The sequence below is a fragment of the Astatotilapia calliptera genome, chromosome 1 (genome assembly GCF_900246225.1).
Source record: "Astatotilapia calliptera chromosome 1, fAstCal1.2, whole genome shotgun sequence".
NCBI lineage: Eukaryota > Metazoa > Chordata > Actinopteri > Cichliformes > Cichlidae > Astatotilapia > Astatotilapia calliptera.
Window position 1 is genome coordinate 32,386,715 of NC_039302.1, and position 24,786 is coordinate 32,411,500.

Below are 24,786 nucleotides of genomic sequence, written 5' to 3' on the forward strand. Positions count from 1 at the left end.
TTATTATACATATAGACTTCTTTTTACAGCCACAGGTATCAGACCTTACTAAGTTAAAGCAAATGTGGAAGGTGTTTGATGCGCCGATCTGTTATAAATGCACATAATAAGCTAGTTTATAACTTCGCTACACATGGGAATGTTTGGAGGATCCACTTCAGCAGATATATCCAGTGTGCTATCAATTCCTTCAATTTCTGTTATTTCTGTTTTTTCCATCTGTTTTGTGAAGCACTTTTACAATTCATGATCAACTAAATTGTACAAGCTAGAGCTTATCTCAGCTATCATTGGGCGATAGGTAAGGTATGATCTGGACATGTCGCCGGTTTCACAAGGCTTAGACCAAGAAGCATCATTCATGCTCACATTCACGCTCACTTAACCTAACATGCATGTCTTAGGACTATGGGAAGAGGGAGAACCCACACAGGCACAAGGAGAGAACATAGAAACTCCCTAGCCCTAGCCAGCGGGTTTGAAGCAAGAACCATCTTGCTGTGAAGCAAAGGTACTAAACCAGTGCAACCCATGTCACTTCTATCGTGTATCTTGTTTGGATTTGGTATGGTTAAAAAAGTAAACACGATCCCACCTCTTTGTATTGATGTGCTCGTTTTCACCAAGACATACTGTAATACATGCAAAATAATGGACGCTACACGTCTTCAAAAACAGAGCAGAAGAATACTGATTGAAAAGAGAACATAACTAGGGTGGGTTTTAATTACAGTCATCACGTTTGTAGCGCACGGGATTAATGATATCTTCGCTGTGACTAATTGAGCCTGTTTTGGCCTGAACATGTGATGAAGACAATAGCTTCAATTCTCCTCACAAAGCAGCAACCAGTTGAGTGTCTGATGGCTTGGGCTTTGAGCAGACCTGTCTGACACAGACATCAATGAGGTCGGTCTTCTGAGGCTAAGCACAGGCATAATAATTAATCTTCTTTGACATCATCATCCTCAGAGTCACCTAGCAACTGTCCACCTGCATTAACAAGAGCACAATAGAGGCCTGTCATGGACTGCCTGAAGTGGGGGTGTTCAGTGGTTGGAATCCAAATGCCTCCATGTAGGAACAGTAGGAATGTACCGGAGGCTAAAATAACATGATCAACACTTGCTTTTTTGGGTTTTTAAAAAAAAAAAAAACTTGTCAAACAACATTTTATAGATTGTTGGATTGGAAACGTAATAGAATTTCAAAATATATTTGGGACAGGCTTTTTCAAGACACACATTAATTAACACATCTCTGGTGAGATTTTGATGTTAGCTCAAATTGTTTGCATCTTAATTATCACTGTGGGTCTGAACCTCACACTCATTTATTTATATTACACCATAAGTGAGAATAAAAGGGAAAGAAGCATGAATATTCATTCACCTGTTCTTCTTTTATGTGTTCTACACCTCTTCTATCTTTTTTTAGTCCCGTACCACTGCACAGCAATTATTTTTAGCGGGAGAAATGGAGGAAGAGGTGAGAAGGTTACAATCATTTATTTGTTTTCGGTCTTGTGTAAGCAAATCCATCTTCTCGAAAGAAAATTAAAGTGAAGGCAGGATTTAAATAACTTTCATTAAATGTTGATGGGCTCGATTAGCTCAACCAAACACCTAACTAGATAAAGACACCAGTAATGTCAACATTTTTTAAAGCAGTCTACACACTAAAAAGACAAAAGTGTGTGCACCCAGGAACTCACACACATACTCAGATGCCAAAAAGTCAGCTTGTATGACAGCATAGTCCAACCAGTATTTTTCCGCCTCAGTAACAGGTATGATTAAGTTCTCAAATGAAAAATGCTGCATTTTTAGTTTCCATATTATGAACTGCTACTTGCTGTCTCTCTCTCTCTCTCCCACACACACAGATTTAAGCCTAACAGCAGTCATCTGCAGTAGAAAAGAGACCAAGCTGCCTATCAGTCGATGACTGGAAATTGCAAATGGCAGCGTGTTCAGGTAAAATACTGTGAGTGAGTTCCTCAACGTGTTTACTCCTGGAAAATTGGGGAATAACAGGCTGTCATATGGTGACACATCAGCCTTTGTTAAAGAAATTACTTTGCTCTTTGCCCAGCTCTCTGATGCTCGGCCTCCTGGACAAATTGTCCATTTGGCGAGTGCAGACTAAATGGAACTGCGTCTTCGGCATGCTGCTCTACCGAAGCACAAAGAACCCGGGGCAGATAGGAATCCAATTATCCAAAGCAAATAATGGATGTCTCATTTAAGATGTGCAGCAGTTGCGACAGTAATGGCAATGCCACAATTTTCCTGAAGCCAACCTCTATCAATTGCATCATCTGCTGTTTAACACTAAGTCATCTACAGCCATACAGCCGACTACAAGCTGTCAAACGTCACATAACATAATAAATCTTTTCATGGCACAGGAAACATGGTCTCAAAGATGGAGTGTTTACTCACATGGTGCTTAGGTGCGGGTTCTGAGCAAACGCTCGAGGCTGGATAGACTTCAGGTTACAATTCATGATAGTTCTGAAATGAAAAGAGATCAAATACAGATCAGACTGTGTGGAAACCTGCGAAAAAAGACATTTGTTTTTTCCTAGTATGCTCACATGCGACTGTATGAAGTCCATTTCAAGTCATTTTGCATGTTTGTTTTACCATTGCAGTGCACTGTAACAAGAAGGGTTCTAGCTTTTCCAGTTTTTCATATTTAAACATTTATCTGTATTCTGGCACACCCCGCAGAGCTGACAGCCAAATGAAAATTCACTTTGATGCGCCATTTGATGAAAGATTTGTGAATTTGTGTGTCTTTACTTTGAAATGACTGAAACCTCTGGTTAGAACATGCATTCCCTCCTTGTGTTAACAGTCAAATTAAACTAATACTCATTTTGCTGCGGACCCAGTGGATTCTTCACGACGACTCCAAGAATTCCCAGCGTCCCAGTTTGGAAACCACTGTTCTGGGCTACAATGGTAATGACTTCTAATCTTGTGATCACAGATGTCTCTTTCCAAAGACGTCACTGACGTCTTCAGTGAGCGCCTCATAACGCTGTGTGCTGATTACATCCAGCTGTTGGCGCCAATTACCTTCTACAAGCTTGATCATGCCTCTGTGGTGTTTGGCGAGGATGCGGTGATTCATTGCCCACAAGTTCCCAAAGAGGGGCTCTGGGACCTAAAAGGGTCCTTCAAAGAGTTTAGGGGAATTCCTTACAAATAGATTCCCTCACAAAAAATGAACAGCAATATTTCGACTTCTATTTCATATCCATTAAATTAGCACAACCATATACACAGATGACTGTACTGCTTTTGCTTTTGTCCTCCCAGCAGTAATGACTGGAGCAAAGGCATTTATACTCAACACAATTATCTCCTTAAACAGCAGTGAATTAAATGGAGACATTACAGGTGAATGGGGTAAACATTTACCTAATGGATATCACCAGGAAACTTCCCCAGTCGATTGCTTAGGTGAAAATGATGTTTTGTATTAAATACATTCAGAAAAGAATCTATGTTTAAATATGCAAACAAGATATTATCTAAAACTGATTACATATTTCTTGCAGAATGGAAATCTGTAAATGAGATAAAGTTTGATCTAAAGGTTTCTACAAAGTAAATTTTGGGGTGTCACTATCAAAAGGCAGAAAAAGCAGATTTTCACCATGTAACTAGAAATACATTTAACATTAATTTAATAATATCTCCATTAACCTGCATACACAGAAATACAACTGGAAAGCTGGGTTTGCACGTGTGTCACTGAAGTGGTGATTTGTGGCTCAAAGTATGAAGAAAAGAATTTTGAGATAGTATGATCGAAAATTATGGAACACAAAAAGTTTCACATATTTTTAAGGGGAAAAACCCACAATTTTCCAGCGAATCTTTCACCAAAGATATAGTAAATGGACTGGCACTCGTATAGCACTTTTCTACTCTCACTGAGCACTCAGAGCACTTTTTACTACGAGCCGCATTCACCTGTTCAGTGCTTTATTCTATGCCTTTGAGTAGTGAATGTGGATGGGAAGAAAACATCCAAAGTAACCAGTGTAATCTAAAGCATGTGTGTCACCTTAATGTTTGCTAGATTTGAAATTTTCAGCTTTCAGCACACTAAAACATTTCATTACATGAAAAATAATGCCGCAGGATCATTTTTGTTTTCATTTATTATATTTTTTATTTTATTTTATCACTTAATTAAATAAAACCAAACTAAATGAAAGGCAGTAAGAGCTGACCAAAACATTTAACCTATATGGGCAAGAGTACTGGACCACCTCGACATTACACCAGCAGAAGCTGCTCAGCCAAAGAAACCTATACCATGAAGTTCTCAGCACACACATTTTTTTGCTGATGTTTATGGCAGAGGAGGTCTGTAAGTACAGCGTTAGTTACTTTTTCACACTATTCACTTCAGTAAACAGCAACCCCATTGTGTAACTTTATGTGGCTTTGTGGCTTAGTTAGGTGTTTCCTAAATGCATCCACTTTACAAAATTACTACTTACAACCTATTGTGTAATAGGGGAAGACATTTCACAAACAGACTTGGTGCAATGATGGCATTACAGTACTACGCTTGAATTCATTAAGCTCTTTAGAATGATCCATTCTTTCACAAAGCCTTAAGCAGACTGCATAGCTAAGTGCTGGATTTTGTATACTTGTGGCAATGGGACTGATGTCACCTGAATTAAAAAATTAAAAAGCATGCTTTTTTTTCCATGAAGTGTATAAATTATGGGTACATTAAACCTATCTTGAACATGTAACTGTCAACAACGCTTCCTTTGTGACATTGATGAGGCAGCAAGAAATCTACTGTAAGGTGTAGATGCCTGTGGAAGATGCAAAGTAACAACTGCATTTGCAGAGTCTGGTAAATGCAGTAAACATTACACCAGTGCTGTTTTTATCATATTTGCTACATTGCAGAATAATCCGGATTATACTGAGGCTAACACTATGGTAGCTAAATAATGAAAAAGTGCAAACAAAGTAAAGCATGGTTTATTTTTCAGATTCTTCCTGATTCTTTTCAGATTCTATTGACAGCATCTTAACCAGCATCATTAACTCATCACCTGAAATGATTTTCAATATAAAGCGAGTCTTGTTAAAAGTTAAATGGTGAAGTTTCTTCAGTTTATGGTGTGCTGATGTAACGCAATCTGTACTTACGCCAAACCTTTAATGCGTGGAAATCAGGACTGTTGACCTTGGGCAGTTCACTAGGTGTCAGTGTCATCAATTTCACCCCGATGTTTAACCCAGAATCACAGTTTCTCTAAAAATAGGTTACAAGAAATCAAATGTATCCCAAATACCTGTATCCTGTCAGAAGCTAGTTTCGTAAAGGAGATTGGTAGTAGCTGCTCCACCACAGGAACAATAAGGCTTCCAGCACACAATGGACACCACACTTACTTAGCATAAACACATTTATTTGACACAATTTTAAATAATAAACCCCTTTTTTTGTAGTGTCTTTCCACTCAGTGTCATAAGAAAAATAAAACAAATAAATAAACAAATATGTATCCTTTAAGGTCCTTTGGCCAAAAGAAAATCACCTGAGCTCAGGGAAAAATAAAGCGCATCGTTGGGGCCCTTTGAATTGTTCCTACCGCTCTGTTGGAACGGTGTAGCATCCAATAATAGCATCCAGCAAGCAGCAACGACCATCTATTTGCCAGGACGGTTCGGCAGAGTCATCAGATGAGGACTTCCACAAGGCAGTTCATCCAGTAGGATCCAGGGCACCAAAAGGGCAAACAAACCAGCCTACACACAAGTGTGCAGAAGAATTAACTGAAATGTTCATAAGTCTCAGTACCACTGACTCAGTGTCCATGTCACTAACGGCTTATTTAACAGACTTACCATTATAATAATACAGGTTTGTCAAAATAAAAATATAACAGAACATAAATGCAGTTAACAATGCTTATTAATGCTGTTCTCTTAGGCATAACATAATAACACTGTAACTGACCTCGTGTCGGCCGCCATTTCAGGACATTAGCTAGGCTCACTTAACGGCTAGCTTGCTAACAGTCAGCCAATAACACACGTTATGCAATATTTAGCCTCTTTCTTAACAACATGACAGCGGTAGATTTGATACCTCGCTGCAGTATAATAAGGCACAAAACATTTCATACGAACATGAGCTGCACGCTAACTCACCAGAGGAGTTCGTGTAATGGCGAATGCTGTCGGACTCAGCTCCGCTTCACGTTTGTAACCGCTACAAGACTTTTTCCTAACAACATATTAAATCATTAGCTTCACATATAAAGGTTTTTAAAACTATTTACAGCAACTCAAATGTCTACTGTTCCCGAATTTCCAGCTCGTAGAGGGCACGAGAGCAGCATGCGCCTCATCGGACGAACGGAAGGAAAAACTCTGTAGCTGGACTAGAGAGTGGCTATGCGCACGGCACAGTGGTGCGTTCAGTGACCACAAATAATCAGAAATCCCATACTCAAACAATGATCTGGGTTACACTCTCCCCCTCTAAAGTGCATGAGTCTCTGCATGCACACTTGACTTAACAGGTGTGTGAAGGAAAGTGCTCTGAGAGAATACAATTGCGAAACTCTGACAAAAAGGAACTGAGAGCCAAAATTAAAGGCTCACCTAACTCATCATAAGTTAGTTTACGAGGTTGGCGTCTCTCTCTCCCAGAACGCCGCAACTCTACTGTCTCTGGCTCTAAACTCCGCTCAGCAGTGTCGCTGCTTCCTTGATTCATTTCAACAGATTCTGTTTGTTCAGGAATGTCAATAACAACCCAACCTGGACCTTCATCAGATGGAATGGGAGATGTGGTCACCTCATTGCTTTCTGAGTGTAACAAAGGCTCAGGTTCAGAAACATGACTGGGTGTTTCTCGTGCGTGTGACTCGTCTTGTGGCTCTGCACGGGCCAAACTAGAATGCACATCCCCAGTGGACAGCTGAGGTGTGATAACCTGCCTTTCAGTCTGGATAAAAGGACCTCTGGTTATTATTTCTGGAACCACAAAAGCTGGATACACTTCGTCCTCATCACTGTATACCTCATCTTCCTGACCATCAGGGTTATCAGAAGATTGTACTTCTCTTTCGGCTTTGTTCCTTGGTTTCTTCCCTTTAGAGGGCCCATGAGATCTGCTCCCTGCCATTTCTTCCACAGGTAAGAACCCACACGGTAGAAGGAGATCCCTGTGTAAGGTGCGTTTCGGTCCGTCTCCCAACTCGGGTTCCACAACATAGACAGGGCCATCATTGATTCGTTTAACCACAACATGTACTTTCTGTTCCCACCTGTCTGAGATTTTGTGTTTACCTCTGATACTCATGTTCCTAACCAAAACCCTGTCACCTGCACAGAGCTCGGCCACTCTAATCCTCTTGTCAAACCTAACTTTATTCCTTTCTCCGATCTTCTGGGAGTTTTTTGCAGCTAGAGTGTAGCTCTCCTCCAGACGTTGACGAAGGTTGTTCACATACTCTGAATGAGACTTATGGTTGGCATTTTCAGGTTGGATACCTAAGACTAAATCAATGGGTAGTCGGGGTTGTCTGCCAAACATCAGTTCATAAGGAGAGAAACCAGTTGTGTCGTTCCTCGTGCAGTTATACGCATGAACTAAGGGTTTAACAAAGTCCCTCCAGTGAGATTTGTCTTCCTCTTCCAACGTACCCAACATATCAAGAAGCGTCCGGTTAAACCTTTCCACCGGGTTTCCGCGAGGATGATAAGGTGTAGTGCGGATTTTGTCTGCTCCTATCAACGCACATAGCTCTTTGATTGTGTGAGATTCAAAGTCTCTACCCTGATCACTGAGTAGACGACTGGGAAACCCATAATGAACTATGAAGTTCTCCCACAGAGCTTTTGCAATGGTCCTGGACTTCTGATCTTTAGTTGGCACTGCCACAGCAAACTTCGTAAAATGGTCAGTGATAACTAATATGTTCCGGGTGTCTCTGTTGTCTGGCTCAACTGACAAATAGTCCATACAGACGAGTTCAAGCGGGTAAGTTGCTATAATATTTTCAAGAGGCGCTGCCTTCTGAGGCACTGCTTTCCTCCTGACACAGCGTGGACACTGTCTGCACTTCTCTTCTACAGACTTTGTCATCATTGGCCAATAGAATCTGGAACGGGCAAGATGCAGTGCTCGTTCAAAACCAAGATGACCAACTTCATCATGCACTCCACGCAACGCTTTCCCTCTGAACTGTTCAGGTAGGACTAACTGCCATACAGTGTTGTCTCTATTTGTCCATTTCCTGTACAATACTCCATCTCTCATTTCGAGTCTTCTCCACTCCTTGAGAAGGAGCCTAACATCAGGAACTTCAAGGTTTGTTTCTCTGAAGCTGGGCTTTTGAGCTCTTTCAACGAAGGTGATGACACGTGAGACAACCGGGTCATCCCTCTGAGCTTTATACCAGTCAGAGCTTGTCATAGATGGTAATGTGTCTTCTCCAAATACATCCGCAACTGTTGAGGGATCAACAGCAAGAGACTCTACAGCCAAGGGTTGTCCTAGATTTGAACAGTGCTCGATCTTTGACACCACAAGATGGCGTTGACATAAGGCAGATACCACCTCGTGACTCATCTCGTTGCTCACCTCTAGAAGACGGTTTTTCATGTCATCAACTCTCTCCCTTTCTTTGATGAAATCCTCATCTTCAAAAGGAGGCGCTTGTGGTCGTCGGGACAGCCCATCTGCATCGCGATTGGCATGACCGGCCCTGTACTTAACGGTGAACTGATAAGTAGACAGCGCAGCTAACCAGCGATGACCAGCAGCATCTAACTTTGCAGATGTCAGTACATACGTGAGAGGATTGTTATCCGTCACAATGGTGAAGTTAGCGCCATAAAGGTAGCTGTTAAACTTCTCACAAACTGCCCACTTCAAAGCTAGAAATTCAAGTTTGTGAGTGGGATAGTTTCTCTCACTTTTGGAAAGTCCCCTGCTTGCATAAGCCACAGCTCTCAGCTTCCCGTCCTGCTCTTGGTAGAGCGCTGCACCCAAGCCTTCACGACTGGCATCAGTGTGCAGGACATATGGTAGCTGTGGGTTGGCAAAAGCAAGGACAGGTGCCGATGTCAATCTCTCAATCAAAGTCTTAAACGCATTTTCACATTCAGGTGTCCACTCCTCTCCAAAAGGTAAGTTAATGTTTGATGGTTGTCTGAAATGTTCTCCAAGATACACTTTACCCCTCTTTTTGGGTGAGTAGTAACCAGCCGTGAGACTATTTAAAGGCTTTGCGATCTTTGAGTATCCATCAATGAATCTCCGGTAATAACCGGCAAAGCCTAGGAAACATTTTAACTCTCTCTTGTTTGTAGGACGAGGCCATGTTTTCAAAGCTGAGATCTTATCAGGATCTGTGTGAACTCCTTGGGCATCAACCACATGGCCAAGGTACTTCACCGAGGGCCTAAAGAAATGACATTTTTCTGGGGACAGCTTCAACCCAAAGTCCCTCAACCGGTTCAGCACCCTCATGAGTCTCACCTCATGTTCCTCCAGGGTGTCTGAAAACACAATCAGATCATCCAAAAACACAAGTACCTCACTCAAGTTCAAATCCCCAACACACTTCTCCATCAGTCGTTGAAACGTACTTGGGGCATTTGTAACGCCCTGAGGCAGGCGATTAAACTCATAAAACCCAAGAGGACAGACAAAAGCAGTTTTAGCTTTATCTTCCTCGGCCATCTCAACCTGATAATAGCCTGATTTGAGGTCCATGACCGAGAACCACTTGGCACCACTAAGGGCCGTGAAGGTCTCCTCAATGTTTGGGAGGGCATAAGCATCCCTAATGGTCCGTGCGTTCACCTTGCGGTAATCAACGCACAACCTGATTGAACCATCCTTTTTACGCACAACTACTATTGGAGATGCGTAGGGGCTCTCTGACTCCCTAATAACCCCTGCATTAAGCAGTTCTTTGAGGTGTTGCTTGACAGCTTCTCTGTCACTTGGATGGATGGGCCTCGACCGTTCCTTAAACGGCGTGTCATCGTTCAGCCGAATGTGGTGTTTTACCACAGTGGTGTGACCATAAGACAGATCATCAACCGCAAACACTTCTGAAATAGACTTGAGCTTGGTGGTGATGCGCTCTTTCCATTCTTCAGAGATGGGTGACTCATCAAGATTAAACTTAAGCTTCTCTCCATCAAACTTGTCATGAGAAGAAGCATTTGAAACAGGCACCAGGGGTGAAATGTGCTGGGCTACACATACCTGGGCAACTGTACTTCCTGGTTGCAATACAATACTATGCCCACTCAAGTTCTGCAAGACGACTGGAACCTTACTCTTAGCTTTGTAAGGGATGTCTATCAAAGCAGTTTCAAGAAATAAACCACCAGGTAACTTGTCGTGTTCATTTGGTTCAAGGACGAAACTTACGTTAGGAGTGTTCTTTCTCAGCCTAACATCGCCCATTAAACAGCACTTGTGGTTGGCAGGGATGGTGACTGGTACTTTCCCGTGCAACCTCACTGGGTGTATGTGGCAATCATCCATTTGTTTAGCCAAGTGCTGGAGAACCAGTGCTACATCTCTGGAACACAGTCTGTGAAGGAAATCTGGACCGTCACGTTCAGATAACTTATCATGGAGTCTTAACAGTGCATTGGTACCAATCAAAACTGGTATTCTGCTGTTAAAATGGCACTCAGGCACAACAAGAGCCAAAACAACCAACTCTTCCTCTTTGCCTGTAATGTTGTGAGGAAAAGTGATGTGGGTCTCAACATAACCAAGGTAGGGAACGTGCTGTCCACCTGCACCCTCAATCTCAAGCAATGCTTGAATGGGCTGAATGGGGAGATGTGCCAGCTTATCCTTGTGAAATGATTCGGAGATTGTAGTGACTTGTGAACCACTATCCATGATAGAGTTGCATTGCACACCCTCAACCAAAACAGAAGCTGAACAACGAGGACCTATCAGACCGGGTGGCAAGCGGGATTGGGAACTGAAATCTTGAACCGTTGTCTGGGTCTTTATTTTGCTCTGAACACCAATTCTTTGGTCACTTGAGGCGGGACTAATGCTGGTCTCAGCTCCTGGACGTCCCACAGCAGGAGCCGCTACAAGTTTAAAGCAAAAGGCTCAGTAACCTGTTGGGCTTGGAACCTTCCTTGCTTTTCCTTTAACTCAGCATTCTTCTGGCGGACTAGTGCCTGGTTGGGTTCATTTGGGCATCGAGCGGCAATGTGGTTATCTTCACCACATCTAAAGCAGAACCATGCTTTTGGCATAGAGGGAACCTTAACTGGTCTCCTGGCACTGCTATTTCTTGCCGTAAGGAAGTCTTTGCCACTATTATTCTCTTTAGGACATTTTTGGTTCTGAGTGAGCTCTCTGAGTTGTTTAGACAACTCATCTATTTTGCTTTCAAGTTTAACAGTTTCTTCTTGCCTCTGTTTTAACGCTGCACTAAGCTCACTGTCAAAAGGAGAATTCTTGGACCTTTGACTCAGTTTCTCTACCTGCTTTGAAAGCTCATCCATTCTCCTCTCAAGCTTAGATGCTTCGCTCTGCTTTGCAGTCTGTGTTGGAACGGGCTCATCATCATAGGAGGGTACATCAAAAATGGAGTGGGCATGTACAGCTGCTTTTGTAGCACCCAGATGTTTTTTCATCCTGTCTAGCTTTGCAGATCTACGACCTTCCTCGGTCCTCAACATAAGGAGTAGATCTGGGAATGTTGGTGGACTGTTCTTTTTGTTTTCTAGTTGGAGAGCTATAATGAGACTCTGGTCCCAGCAGCCTCTAATAAACTGTCTGAGTAGGTGTTCGCTCAAACTTTCGACAGAGACTCCCCCTCTAGAAATAGCTCGAGTAAGGAGGCTATGGAGTCTGTTCAAATATGCTGAGGGCTTTTCTCCGCTATTCTGGTTGGAGCTGAGAAAGGTTGCAAATAACTCTTCTCCGTCCTCTACAACACTGAAAGCGGAATCGAGCTGCCTAACATAAGCCCTGGGTGGTGAACTCACACCAAGCAACTTAACAACATCGGCTGCTGGACTTAGCAAACTTTCAAGTATTTTCCTAACCTTTTGCACATCACTAAGAGAGCAATCACTGACAAGAAGGTCCACTTGTGTGCGCCATGTTTCATAGTCTACCTCACCATTGGGCCTAGGAGCACGGCCAGAAAAGGTGCGCAGTCTGGTTTGTGTAGACCACGGGGCTGTTGAGTCATTTCTGATAACGTGCTCAACGACAACTTTTTGAATCTGAGGTGGGTTAAGGAGACTGCGGTCGATATTAACAGGGTTCACCACAGCACTATCAGGTGCATTGTGGGTCTGTGTGTAGTGATTAGGTTCATCATGATCACTAGCTACAATGTCATGGAGGGATGTGTCACCATCCTGAGCTGTGTGTGGCTGTGTGTCAGGAATCTCAGAGTTATGTCGAACTTCTTTGACCTCACTCTGAATAACACTCAAGAAACCTGCTTTACCACTATCTCCAACAGCCTTCAGTTCTTCTAAATATCTACGAGCTAACTCCTTGCCTACCTCTTCCTGAGCAACATCTCGAATGGTTTTGACAGACCAACCGATAGCAGGATCCTTGGGGCTCGGCAAGTCGCCTAAGATCTGGGGGTTGATCTTGGAAATGGCTTGATCGGACAAATATTGTATCAGGACTCTACCCTCTGGCTGGTTTGATTCATCTGGAATTCGAACTATCCGAGAAACTTTACCATTTACTGAAAAAACACTAGCAATGTCATCATCTGTGTAAATCCCTTCAACGCCAGTCACAAAAAGTGAGCACTGGCCATCTACATCAAAACGTCTGCAAAGATCCATGTCCAACACAATAGGGTCAAGGAAAAGAGGTAGGTGTTGTGAGCTGGAAAGTCAAGGTGCTACTTTTCACCAATCTCCTGGCTGGCTCGCCACTTGTAACGCAATCTGTACTTACGCCAAACCTTTAATGCGTGGAAATCAGGACTGTTGACCTTGGGCAGTTCACTAGGTGTCAGTGTCATCAATTTCACCCCGATGTTTAACCCAGAATCACAGTTTCTCTAAAAATAGGTTACAAGAAATCAAATGTATCCCAAATACCTGTATCCTGTCAGAAGCTAGTTTCGTAAAGGAGATTGGTAGTAGCTGCTCCACCACAGGAACAATAAGGCTTCCAGCACACAATGGACACCACACTTACTTAGCATAAACACATTTATTTGACACAATTTTAAATAATAAACCCCTTTTTTTGTAGTGTCTTTCCACTCAGTGTCATAAGAAAAATAAAACAAATAAATAAACAAATATGTATCCTTTAAGGTCCTTTGGCCAAAAGAAAATCACCTGAGCTCAGGGAAAAATAAAGCGCATCGTTGGGGCCCTTTGAATTGTTCCTACCGCTCTGTTGGAACGGTGTAGCATCCAATAATAGCATCCAGCAAGCAGCAACGACCATCTATTTGCCAGGACGGTTCGGCAGAGTCATCAGATGAGGACTTCCACAAGGCAGTTCATCCAGTAGGATCCAGGGCACCAAAAGGGCAAACAAACCAGCCTACACACAAGTGTGCAGAAGAATTAACTGAAATGTTCATAAGTCTCAGTACCACTGACTCAGTGTCCATGTCACTAACGGCTTATTTAACAGACTTACCATTATAATAATACAGGTTTGTCAAAATAAAAATATAACAGAACATAAATGCAGTTAACAATGCTTATTAATGCTGTTCTCTTAGGCATAACATAATAACACTGTAACTGACCTCGTGTCGGCCGCCATTTCAGGACATTAGCTAGGCTCACTTAACGGCTAGCTTGCTAACAGTCAGCCAATAACACACGTTATGCAATATTTAGCCTCTTTCTTAACAACATGACAGCGGTAGATTTGATACCTCGCTGCAGTATAATAAGGCACAAAACATTTCATACGAACATGAGCTGCACGCTAACTCACCAGAGGAGTTCGTGTAATGGCGAATGCTGTCGGACTCAGCTCCGCTTCACGTTTGTAACCGCTACAAGACTTTTTCCTAACAACATATTAAATCATTAGCTTCACATATAAAGGTTTTTAAAACTATTTACAGCAACTCAAATGTCTACTGTTCCCGAATTTCCAGCTCGTAGAGGGCACGAGAGCAGCATGCGCCTCATCGGACGAACGGAAGGAAAAACTCTGTAGCTGGACTAGAGAGTGGCTATGCGCACGGCACAGTGGTGCGTTCAGTGACCACAAATAATCAGAAATCCCATACTCAAACAATGATCTGGGTTACACTGACAATGTGTCGGCATACAGCCAATAACTGCATTCAGACACTTTACTAATCCATATTACATCCAACACCTGAACTTAGTGAAAGCAAACAGACTATTATTATGTAATGTCAATATACAGTGGGGCAAAAAAGTATTTAGTCAGCCACCGATTGTGCAAGCTCCCCCACCTAAAATGATGACAGAGGTCAGTAATTTGCACCAGAGGTACACTTCAACTGTGAGAGACAGAATGTGAAAAAAAAAAATCCATGAATCCACATGGTAGGATTTGTAAAGAATTTATTCGTAAATCAGGGTGGAAAATGAGTACCGGTATTTGGTCAATAACAAAAATACAACTCAATACTTTGTAACATAACCTTTGTTGACAATAACAGAGGTCAAACGTTTACTATCCGGTTGTTAAGTCTGACGTCACTAGCCGTGTCTGGGTCTAAACTCCGCTGCAGGTCGATATATCAAACGATCACTATGGCATTACTGAGAGTTGAAAAACTGTCTAAAGTCTTTCATCTTTAATAAAATGATCAGCGTTCTGCTCTACCAGGTGTAACAATTGAGTTTAACATCCAGGCATCCATGAAAACCGAATTTATGACATTTAACGGAGTTAGAAGTTAGCAGGGAGTTAGCTCGCTAGCTTCTATCTAAATACAATATAGCATGTCCTGACTGCGGGGTTTTGGAAACAAATTAAAACGTACAGCTCTGTTATCACTTCCAGCATAAATGAAGACAGAAAACTAAACAGCAGTGCCGTTTGTAGGGTTACTGAAGTTGGGCTAGCTGGTATATAATGATGTGCTACGAGTCCAAATTTAAGACTTTTAGGTCAAAACCATCAGGTCCTTCCCACCATGAAGCATAGGAGCTCAACTGAGATAGTCTGAGGTGAGGTGGACTGGAGATTAAAAAGCAGCCAACAACAGATTTGCATATGTGGGCAGAAAAATAACGCAGGTGAGCTCACGAGGCTGGTTAACAAAATGAAAAGTTGGCAGAAGGCTTCTATAAAGTATTTTGACGTCAGCCTTTCAAAAAAGTTCACCCACTCAGCTGCACTAAATATAAAATTACATTATTTGGATAATATTCTGCCCTCACAACATTTAATAACACTTAAAAACATAGCTGCTGCTGTGGAGAGTGAATTGTTTCGAACAAATCCTCAACATAAGACAGCAGAAAGATTACGTTAAAATCCACAATACTTGTTTTTCCTTTGTATGATATTTGTCGTACCTGTAAGATAAGCTTGTTTCTGAAGTGTGGTTTCTTTGAAATATGGTGTGCATTGGTTCGATAGGGACATTTTGTACAGTACGTGCAAAATGAATAGCACTCATTTGTTAATGCTGCTTTCATTTTGAAGACCACTTTGGGTTTGTTAGTGAATAGTCAGGCATCTATAAAATGTTTTGTTTGTTTTGGCAGGAAATTAGCTCCATATACGAGAAGTACTTGCTAAAAGCTACAGTTCCTCCTGTTTCAGAAATTATTGAATAATGAATGTCAAAAGCCTTATAAAGTAAATGAATCCAGTCAATTACACGAAACTACAGTGTTCACTGTGCTACAACAAAACTCATTTCAGTTATTTTAATCTAGTCTGTAGTCTACTTTTAGTTTATTTATAGGTAAGTAAATGTAAGAATATAAATGTATATATATTGAATATAACCGTGCTGAGGAATTCAAGCAGCTTCCTGTGCTTTAGACAGAGAAGTTTTTTTTTTCATTTTATTCAAATAAAGATGGTGATGATGAGGTCACATGCAAAATAAGATGATGGAAGGTATGCCATAGTGACTTTTTCCCTTCTTATCCCGCACACCATTAACAGCCCCTTAAGGCAGCATCGCGACAGCTTTCCCTGTGAAGACTCAACTCCAGGTGGGGAGGAGCCAGTGTCCCTAGACAAGGCAGCAGGAGAGAAGCAGTGGTAATGAGAAAAATGCTAATTTAGCCGTGGAGATATTGCACTTGGCCTCCCTGATAAGGGATCAAGGGGATCAGGGGAGAGGCCAGCTCTGACTTTGGAGGGCAAAGGAGAATGTGATTCTCTGTAGAGTGGGGGGAAAAATGAAGAGGAATAGGAGGCTGGGGAGTGGAAGAGGTGAGAGAAATTAAAGGATGTGGCCTCATAGTGCATGGTTGCAAAGCAGGAAAAGAGCGTAACATTGCTTTAATATGTGAAGAGATGAGAATAAAAAAACCCCACAATGCTACAGCAGGGACTCCTAATTCAATTTTCCCTGCTGCTTTTTAGCATTATTTGATCAGTGGCTAAGCAAAGCGAAGGGGATGTTCCACCAGCGTGTGACTGTCAAGAATTAAAAGCTTGTTTAAGCATCAGCTAGTGTTAGGATACGGAAGACACCCCTCACTCATGCTTCTCTCTAACACTCTGCCCCCAAAGAAGTATGTGACATTTAATCCAGATGCTGCAACTTGGGATCTGAGGTGAATTACTGCACTGATCGCTAGGAGGAAACCGCGGCCTCTCTGCAGTAGCAGGCGGGCAACCTGATGGAAAACAGGGATTAACAGTGGTACAGTTTCTACTGTGCTTTTCCAGATCTGCAACACAGCAGGACTAAAATACATTGAAGTGTCTCTCACCCCACTGTCACAACCACCACCACAGATAACAGCATCAACACTCACAGCTTCTGTAGTCCAGTGTAGAGCTCCATATCGACGTCTCTCAGAGTCTGCAATCCTGTCCAGTTCTCTATATGTCTGTAAACAGTGAGAAAGAGAATTGTAAATGAGATATTCCGGTTCATCCTAGAAGAAAAGAAAAACAAACCAGGACACATGACAGAAGAAAACTCTTTTTTTTATACTCGCAAGTTGCAAATTAACAAGCTGTGTATTGTCAAAAGTTTTCTGAATCCATATTCATTTAAACTGCAATTATTGGAACAGTTCTGACAGAGTGCTCTCTGCTGCCCTCTGATAGATTTAATTGCCAGGAGGCAGCTTCTGAACCTTAATCTCTGCGAGGGGAAGTGTGAGGGGGACACAGCAAATAAACACAGCAGATGACTTTACTTCTGCTAATACTATCACAGTCCCAGGGGATGTCTATGTGGTGGGATAAAAGGAGAAGCTGGTGGCTTTAAATTAGCTTCAGGAAAAAAAAAAACTGCATTTATAAATGATTTGTTTGTTAGGGTTTCAATTGAGCTGGGGGAAATGAGGAGATGAAGGAGAGGACATGGCAAAGGTTTTATTGCTTTGTGTCAGAGTAAAGAAAATAAGATTGGAAGCTCATGGGAACTTTGGTTAATGTCACAGATTTGAAATTTGACATTTAAGCTAAAGAAGTGGTGAAAATATGACAACTGGCTTGACCTACGTCCATATACAGTTCAGACACATGGAGTTGTGTTAAAAAACACAAATCCATTAACATTGAAGCACAACACAATCATGCAGTCTAAGCCCAAGAGTTGTGTGATCACATAGCAGCTTGTATTTTATGACAACAGCAGGAAAATAACATTCCTGCAATTGTTTTTTGGCAAAACCTGAGCTTCAGTATATCTTGTGGGTCTTGTGCATCTGGTGTACAATTATGAAGCAGCATCTAAGACATTCTGTTTATTTGAGCCCTGTGCTCCGGGGTGCACCACCTGATTTTTGTGGCGGGGAGGATACAGACCTGCCAAATGCAACTAGCACTGCTGGTACCCTGCTGTGCATGACTTTATTGATGGCTAACTGGGTTGCCAGCTTTTTTTTTTTGGCTGCCAGATGGGAGCAGTAGGCAATGAGATCACGAGTGACATTGTTGTGTGATATTTTTACAGTAAATGAGCGTTTATATTACAGACAGAATATGTATCATTCTGATGTTAATACAGAATGAGGCAAGGAATATCAAAGAGGAGATAGGAAATTTCAGATATTAATGCAAACTGGTTAAATGGATAAGTTCACTCTGTCATATCTACATGTTGTCACACTAGGCTCCTGCTGTTCTGATCCACATTGTACAGCCAGAAAAATACATATACTTGACACATGGTTAGGTCTAATTCACTCCGTAATGTGGTAATAATAAGATGGTACTTAAATTGTCCAATAACCACTAATAAAATGAAATAATAATTACTGCTAAACTGTAGCATTAATCATGAGACACAGCTGTGCTAATCATCCATCACTGGAAGAGCAACTGTAAAATTGTAAAAATTATTTATTTTTTACTCAAACTTGCATAATAACGTTTTCAGTTATCAGAATTTGTTCTTACACAACTGGGTTCTATGGAATTAATATTGAATTAATATACATTTTCTATAGTCCAGTCCCTCAATGGGAGTGATCATTGATCAATCTATCCGCTTCTCTTTGATATCCTACTAGCAATAATAGCTAGCAGGCTAACTAGTATCAGTAAACTAACACAAACATGGATACATTTTTTTACAAACTCATCAAATGCTGTCTTTCATTCTCCTCTTTTATCCACACAGATAATTATGTTATACTGATCAGATAAATGCTAAAAAGTCATTGGAGCTCCTCTGTGAATGTGCCGGAATTACTGAAGGAAGAAGAGAACAATGGTTAATATCCACATAATTGCAGGGCTAATTAATTATTCTTTTCCAGCATCTGGCCAGAACATGTGTCTACAGCTGGCTTTCAATCTGTCTTGAAAGCATAAATTCATTACATTTAAAACAATGTAAACGGGAAACCAAACAGCACTATATAAAGAAAGGAGACAACATTAATAGTCTGACAGCATTAGAGTGCAGTAGAGGGTGCTAACAGACACAGTCGGTATTGATGTGTTATGTAGGCATACTGATATTATACATCGTCACTTATTCATAGATACTATCATGTAGACATTCATAATATAGCTGTCGAGGCACTGAAAGCTGACCACTGAGTGTAAATGTGACAGCACTGCTGAAAACGTGTGGCAGCTGTAAGTGCTTCATGCCGGCAGAGTCACGCTGTTGATGTTCAGATTAGCGCTGAACTGGGGGCAGCTGATTCTAAAGGCAGAGAGCTGACTCATTAATGTGACCTGCAAGCAGCAGAGATGGATTCCCCTCGCAAGGCTTTGCATGGTCGCAGTACTGCTGTGTTACCCCAGAGACAGGATCAGAGAGCAGGTTTGGAGGGAGGTAAGTACAAATAATGTGCTCTCCTGTGATATTTGGTGGGGGTCTTCCAAAAAATATTCAGTGCAAGTATTTTTTTTTTAACTAAATGATATTATAGCGTGATCTGGACATCTTATAAAGACGCTGATGTGACGTTAGGAATGTTAAGCATTTGATCTTCCGTAATTTCCATAAATGTCGATTGGGGCTGGGGTCGGGTTAGTTGCCACTGGTTGAATTGCTACCTCTCCTTGGTCAGGGTGCAGTCACTTCAATGCAGTTGTCAAACATGGATTTTTCAGGGTGGTTTTCCATTTGTACTGTAAAATGCTGGCATCTATTATCTCATTCCAAGTGTTTCCTGTTGTTTCCCCTTGACACCCATTAGTCTGGCAGGTTTTTCTTAAGAAATGTTATGTCTCTGATGATGAAGTTGCTTTTCTTTGCCTCAGTGAAGAAAGCCTGATGAATTCAGGTTATCAGAGAAAAGCTTCAGGCCAGCAATAATTTGACAGTAATCAATCTGAATAATTTTACAAAAGCTTAACTTCTGAAACTTTCAATTAGTTCCGATGCCACGTTCGCTATCCCAGTGGTCTCAGAAACGTTTGGGCGCATCCATATTTATAACAAAACAATGACTGTAAGTGGATTACATCGACGAGCAAGTCTCTGATCATCCAATACACCTGAATGTTATCCGAATGCTGCTTCAGTGGAAAAATGTACCTTTTGTACAAAGGACTTATTATGTTGAGTGTCACAAATTGGCTCAGAATCAGCTGGATAAGTGTTAGTCTTTGTAGTTTTTAAAACATTTATACATCATTAAACTTCTCTATAATTCCAAGATTAACATTAAACTAGTTGGATTTATGATGTGAGTTAAGGATCTAACTTTATATAACAGTAACCATCAAACAAACAGTTTATTGCAGCCAAGGTTTCGTATTAACAGATAGACACATTCAGTGAAGTGGCCAATGTTCATTGAAATAAACACTGATTTTAGAAAGACAAAGAAAATATAAGAAACTTCTGTAATAAATTAAGCCACTTGGCAACTGCAGTTGTGTTATTGAAAACCACTAGTCTTGCTTATCGTGTACCTTGCTGATTAGTGAATTAGCTTTAATAAAGATGAATGTAAGATTGCAAAATGCTCAAGCAAAGCTGAAGATTATAATTATTCTACACAAAAGCAAACCAGCTGATTTGTTTAGTCTAATTTGAAAAAGTTTGGCACTTAAAGAATATTTGTATGTAAGTTGGTTCTGGAATTCAGCATTACATTGATTAAATGCACAGTAGCCTGCATCACAGGCACATGATTTCAGCAGTATTATATTGTAAAGCATTGATGTAATATTTATATATGGGGAAAAAGTGCAATTTAAGTAACATCAAATGTTTTTATTTGCAGTTGGGCTCTATGGTTCCCATATAATTTTGCACTATTCACATTCACATGGCTGTCGACAAACAGCACAGAGGATACAGGTAACACCTCCCTGTGGACCTGAGCACGATGTCTGCTCAGAACCCCTGATTGTCCACGCCGTGCTGAATATGCAAGTGGATTAGGCTGCTGTGAAACTATGGTATGAATAACAAAGATGCTTTGACGACACGGGAGCATGCAATCTCTGTTCTGTTATTCATAGATGCTCTGATTATGGTCAAAGGAAATGGTGCAAAAGTAAAACCAGCATAGTTCAAAAAGTAATGGAGATACTAGTGTTTTACATTTCAGACATTCAAGTAGACTCTCTGATCCTGACTTAGAATGACACAGAGTGCAATGATTGCTACTTTGTCAAAATGAATATTATAAAGAAGAAAGGAGATTTGAGCAAAAGGCCTGTCTCTTATTTCTGTTTCTTCCCTTTTTATCAGTCCTTAAATTATTTGTTCTCTGCACAATGTTTTATCCTGTTTTGTTAAAAGGCTCTCTATATAAACTTGAGGTGACATGGCCTGAATAACAACTGCTGAGTACAAAGGAAATGAGCTGGATACTATCAGAACAAACAGCAGAGGCAGACACTACCAGCTTGCTCTCTAACATACAAGCCTCTAAAATTACAGCCACCTTCCATCTGCTTTAGAAAATGGCCTCCAACAAAGTACAATCTGAACTGGGTGGCAGGGCTGTTTGGTGCTTGAGGAGAACACCCTGGAACCAAACAGTAACAGATTCGATCTCAGCAACAGCCATCTGTTGTGTTGAAGTGGCCCTGGGCTGCGCACTGAACCCCTGCTATCTTGTCCTGGGCTTCTGTGAATATGAGCACCAGAAAAAAAATATCAAGAAAATTTTTTCTCAATAGGTTAAACACAAGAAATTACACTGAAAGGGGAAGGAAACAATGCTAACATTGAAATAATTAGACATCAGCTGCTTTTATTAAGCTGTTGCTACTGATGTATGGAAGTTTATTAATGACAAAACAATTTAGAACTTATTTGAGTTGTAATTACCTTGACTTCTAAGGAACAGTTTTTTTTAATTGCATAACAAATTGTGTAAGATAACTGTGAGGAATAATTTTGAGCAATGAGCAGCATGTGCTTCGTTTCTAGTTTTGGCTCTTTGTAGGTGCACACCCACTGCATGCAGAACTCCAGTTTCTTGGAACTGATATCGGAGGAAAATGATTGTTGCCTTCTGCTGAATGCCAGACTGTGGTTTTCATCTTTGTAAGCAGTTTCTCAAATCTTTAGTTTTGTATATTTGACATTTTATATTGCTACATCGTATCTCTGTATATACAGACTAAATTGTAAATTGACATGACGCAGGGTGACACGAGGAGGACAGAGGTCTGTTTAAACTTTCTGTGTGTTCTTTTATGCTCTCTTCTAGCACAAACACCTCACAAAAATGATGAATGATAACTGATGATCATCATTAGTAACATAATGTAACTGTAGACTACAAACTGACCAGCTGGTGGTGTGGTGTCTTGTAGAGTAATGTTCTTGGAAAATTACCATGGAACGAATGCATCTTTTTAATGTAATTAATAAAGTCCCCTCAAACTATTTCTATCTGACTAACACATGTATTACCACATTTACAATATTTTGGGGTAACAATGTGAAATACAAGCAAGTGACAGTTTAAAAGAAATAACCAAAGACACTAAATAAAGGCAGATGTTTTCAATCAAAATTCAACATATTTAAAAAACAAAACAAAGACAAATTAAATTGTTTTGTCGTCGCAATACTTTGATTAATAGTTTCTGGTTTGTGAGAGAGAGTGTGAAATGGAAACAATCTCACCATCTGGCAGTCTGTCTCATACCCACATTTTGTTTCTGACTAGTAGTGGGGGGGTAGCAATGTTGCTGTTTTTAATCATGGTCTGCAGTATGTATAATGTTAAGCAAGCCCAGTAATTGAGATTTAGTCTCAGTGGATGATGAGAGAGAGAAAGACACACACCAAGGAAAGACAAGCCTCTCACTCAAGCATTATCAAATCGAGAGAAAAAAAAATAGTGGACCGAAGCAAAGTAGGTCTTTTTTTCCCATTTAAAAACTTAAGTAAAAACAGTAGACTGAAAAGGATTGGATGGCTAACTAACTATTGTAGATTTAATAACAGGGCAAAAATGGGCCATTCTTGGTTCACAGTTATCAGGAGATTTAATCACAGAGATGAACTACAGTTAAATCTGCATTCAGATTCAGGGGAAAGACATCAATAAATATGGTTTGTAATACACAATGCACATTTGCAGGCAATGCTCAAGCATTAGTACAGCATGTAAAGGTAAAAAAGAAGCAACCATTCCTCAGGTGGCTCAGAATTCCACTGCAAGACAATGATGTGCAAAAAGAGAAATTTTAGTAGGGTTGCGGCCCATAAAACCCCTCAAAAGAAACCACAGGTAATGATGTACAGAGATGCGTCATACTCGGATGAGTCATCTGTCACTACATTCTTGACAAGTAGGTGAGTGCATGGATTGCCTACACAAAAGGATCGCTGTTGATTTTTCCTTTAATTTGTCATCCGTCTGTGTGTGTCAGTCAGTCTTTGTGAGTCAATAAGATGAGACAAAGGTCATTAGCTCCTGGGCTGTGCTATGTCACGGCTGTCACACCAATATGTGTGTTGTGAAATGTTTGAACGCAATATCATTTTGATGCTACACTATGACTCGAGCACACCTGAGATGTGTGGTAATGAAAAAACAAGATGCATGAGGTTCCCTGTGGCACAAACACCAAATGGCTCCTGTTCCTTGGTAATCTCCTCTGATTCTGCCTATTGTTTCCAATACTGCTGTCTGTCTTTGATTTACAACTTCGTCGGGATGATCTACAATGCTCGCGCCACAGCATTAATGGGAAAACGTTTAATAAAATAGAATGTCTCTGGTGTGTTCCTCTGGTATTGATCTACATTCAGCCTCCCTCTCTGTTTTCATAGAGGCAAAGAGGCACTCTTCTGCAGCCCAAACACTTCAGCGAGGTGATGCAGTGGTGAAGTAGCACTCCTCTAGATTAAAGCACTCGCCTAACATCAATCAGATAAACATAAACATAAAAAAAGTTATTTATTATTTTTTTATGCCTGACTCATAACTGTTGCTGCATTGTAAAGGCAAGAGACACATGAAAAGGATGCGGAGGAAGTAGTGGTGATGAAAAAAAACAGAAGAAAGAAGCTATTTCCCTCAACATTTACTGCAAGTGGAGGGGGGGGGCGCTAGGAACAAGTCATTCTCCAAACCAATCATGAGGGACATTTGGCATTCAAGGCTTGTAAATGGGAATCAAGTATTACAATCTCTCCAGTTTCGCTCGCTGAGACAAACCCACGCCTGTTAACTCTATGCAAATGCAATCACATGCACAGGCAGACAGATGCACCGGCTTCCCTCCTAATGTATGAGCCTATGAAATTGCATCCACCTTCCATCTGTTGGTCGGAGTCTGAATTATAAAATGGCCTCCAACAACAATATTAATCGGCAAAGCCAACTGGAGCATACCGTGTACTTTTTCCACCTTTGTTTCTCCAGAGAGCATTGTTGTTTCATGTTCACAGAGTCAGAGTCAGTTCTAGGGTCAGTGAAGATCAGTGAAAAAGCTCTGGGGGTGTTTGCTGATTGAAAAATACTAAAATACACCAAAGGGCTCTTATAAAATGATGATTTTTATAAGAACTAAAGAAATTTAATTATCAAAACCCTTTCAGCGTGCTTTTTATGCCAATACAATTTATTACACTCCAGACTGACCCCTAAATGATGTCACCTATAGGTTCTGAAGCCTCGAGTCTGGTTTTAGGGTTGTAGCCGTGTGGTTTTC

General features: G+C 40.9%; 1 protein-coding gene across 5 annotated transcripts in view; it reads right to left on the bottom strand.

Moving 5' to 3' along the window:
* The window catches only part of ntrk3b (neurotrophic tyrosine kinase, receptor, type 3b), a 236,105-nt gene that overhangs the window by 179,572 nt on the left and 31,747 nt on the right, over positions 1 to 24,786 (bottom strand). For 4 of the 5 annotated variants that reach the window (XM_026174777.1, XM_026174796.1, XM_026174786.1 and 1 more), the window contains 2 exons: positions 16,995 to 17,069; positions 2,445 to 2,516 (listed from right to left, as the gene is read on the bottom strand). In XM_026174777.1, coding sequence (XP_026030562.1) covers positions 2,445 to 2,516; positions 16,995 to 17,069 — 147 coding nt within the window. Of the gene's footprint in view, positions 1 to 2,444; positions 2,517 to 2,895; positions 3,475 to 16,994; positions 17,070 to 24,786 lie in introns of those variants that run through there. The other variant, XM_026174805.1, reaches the window with a different exon arrangement.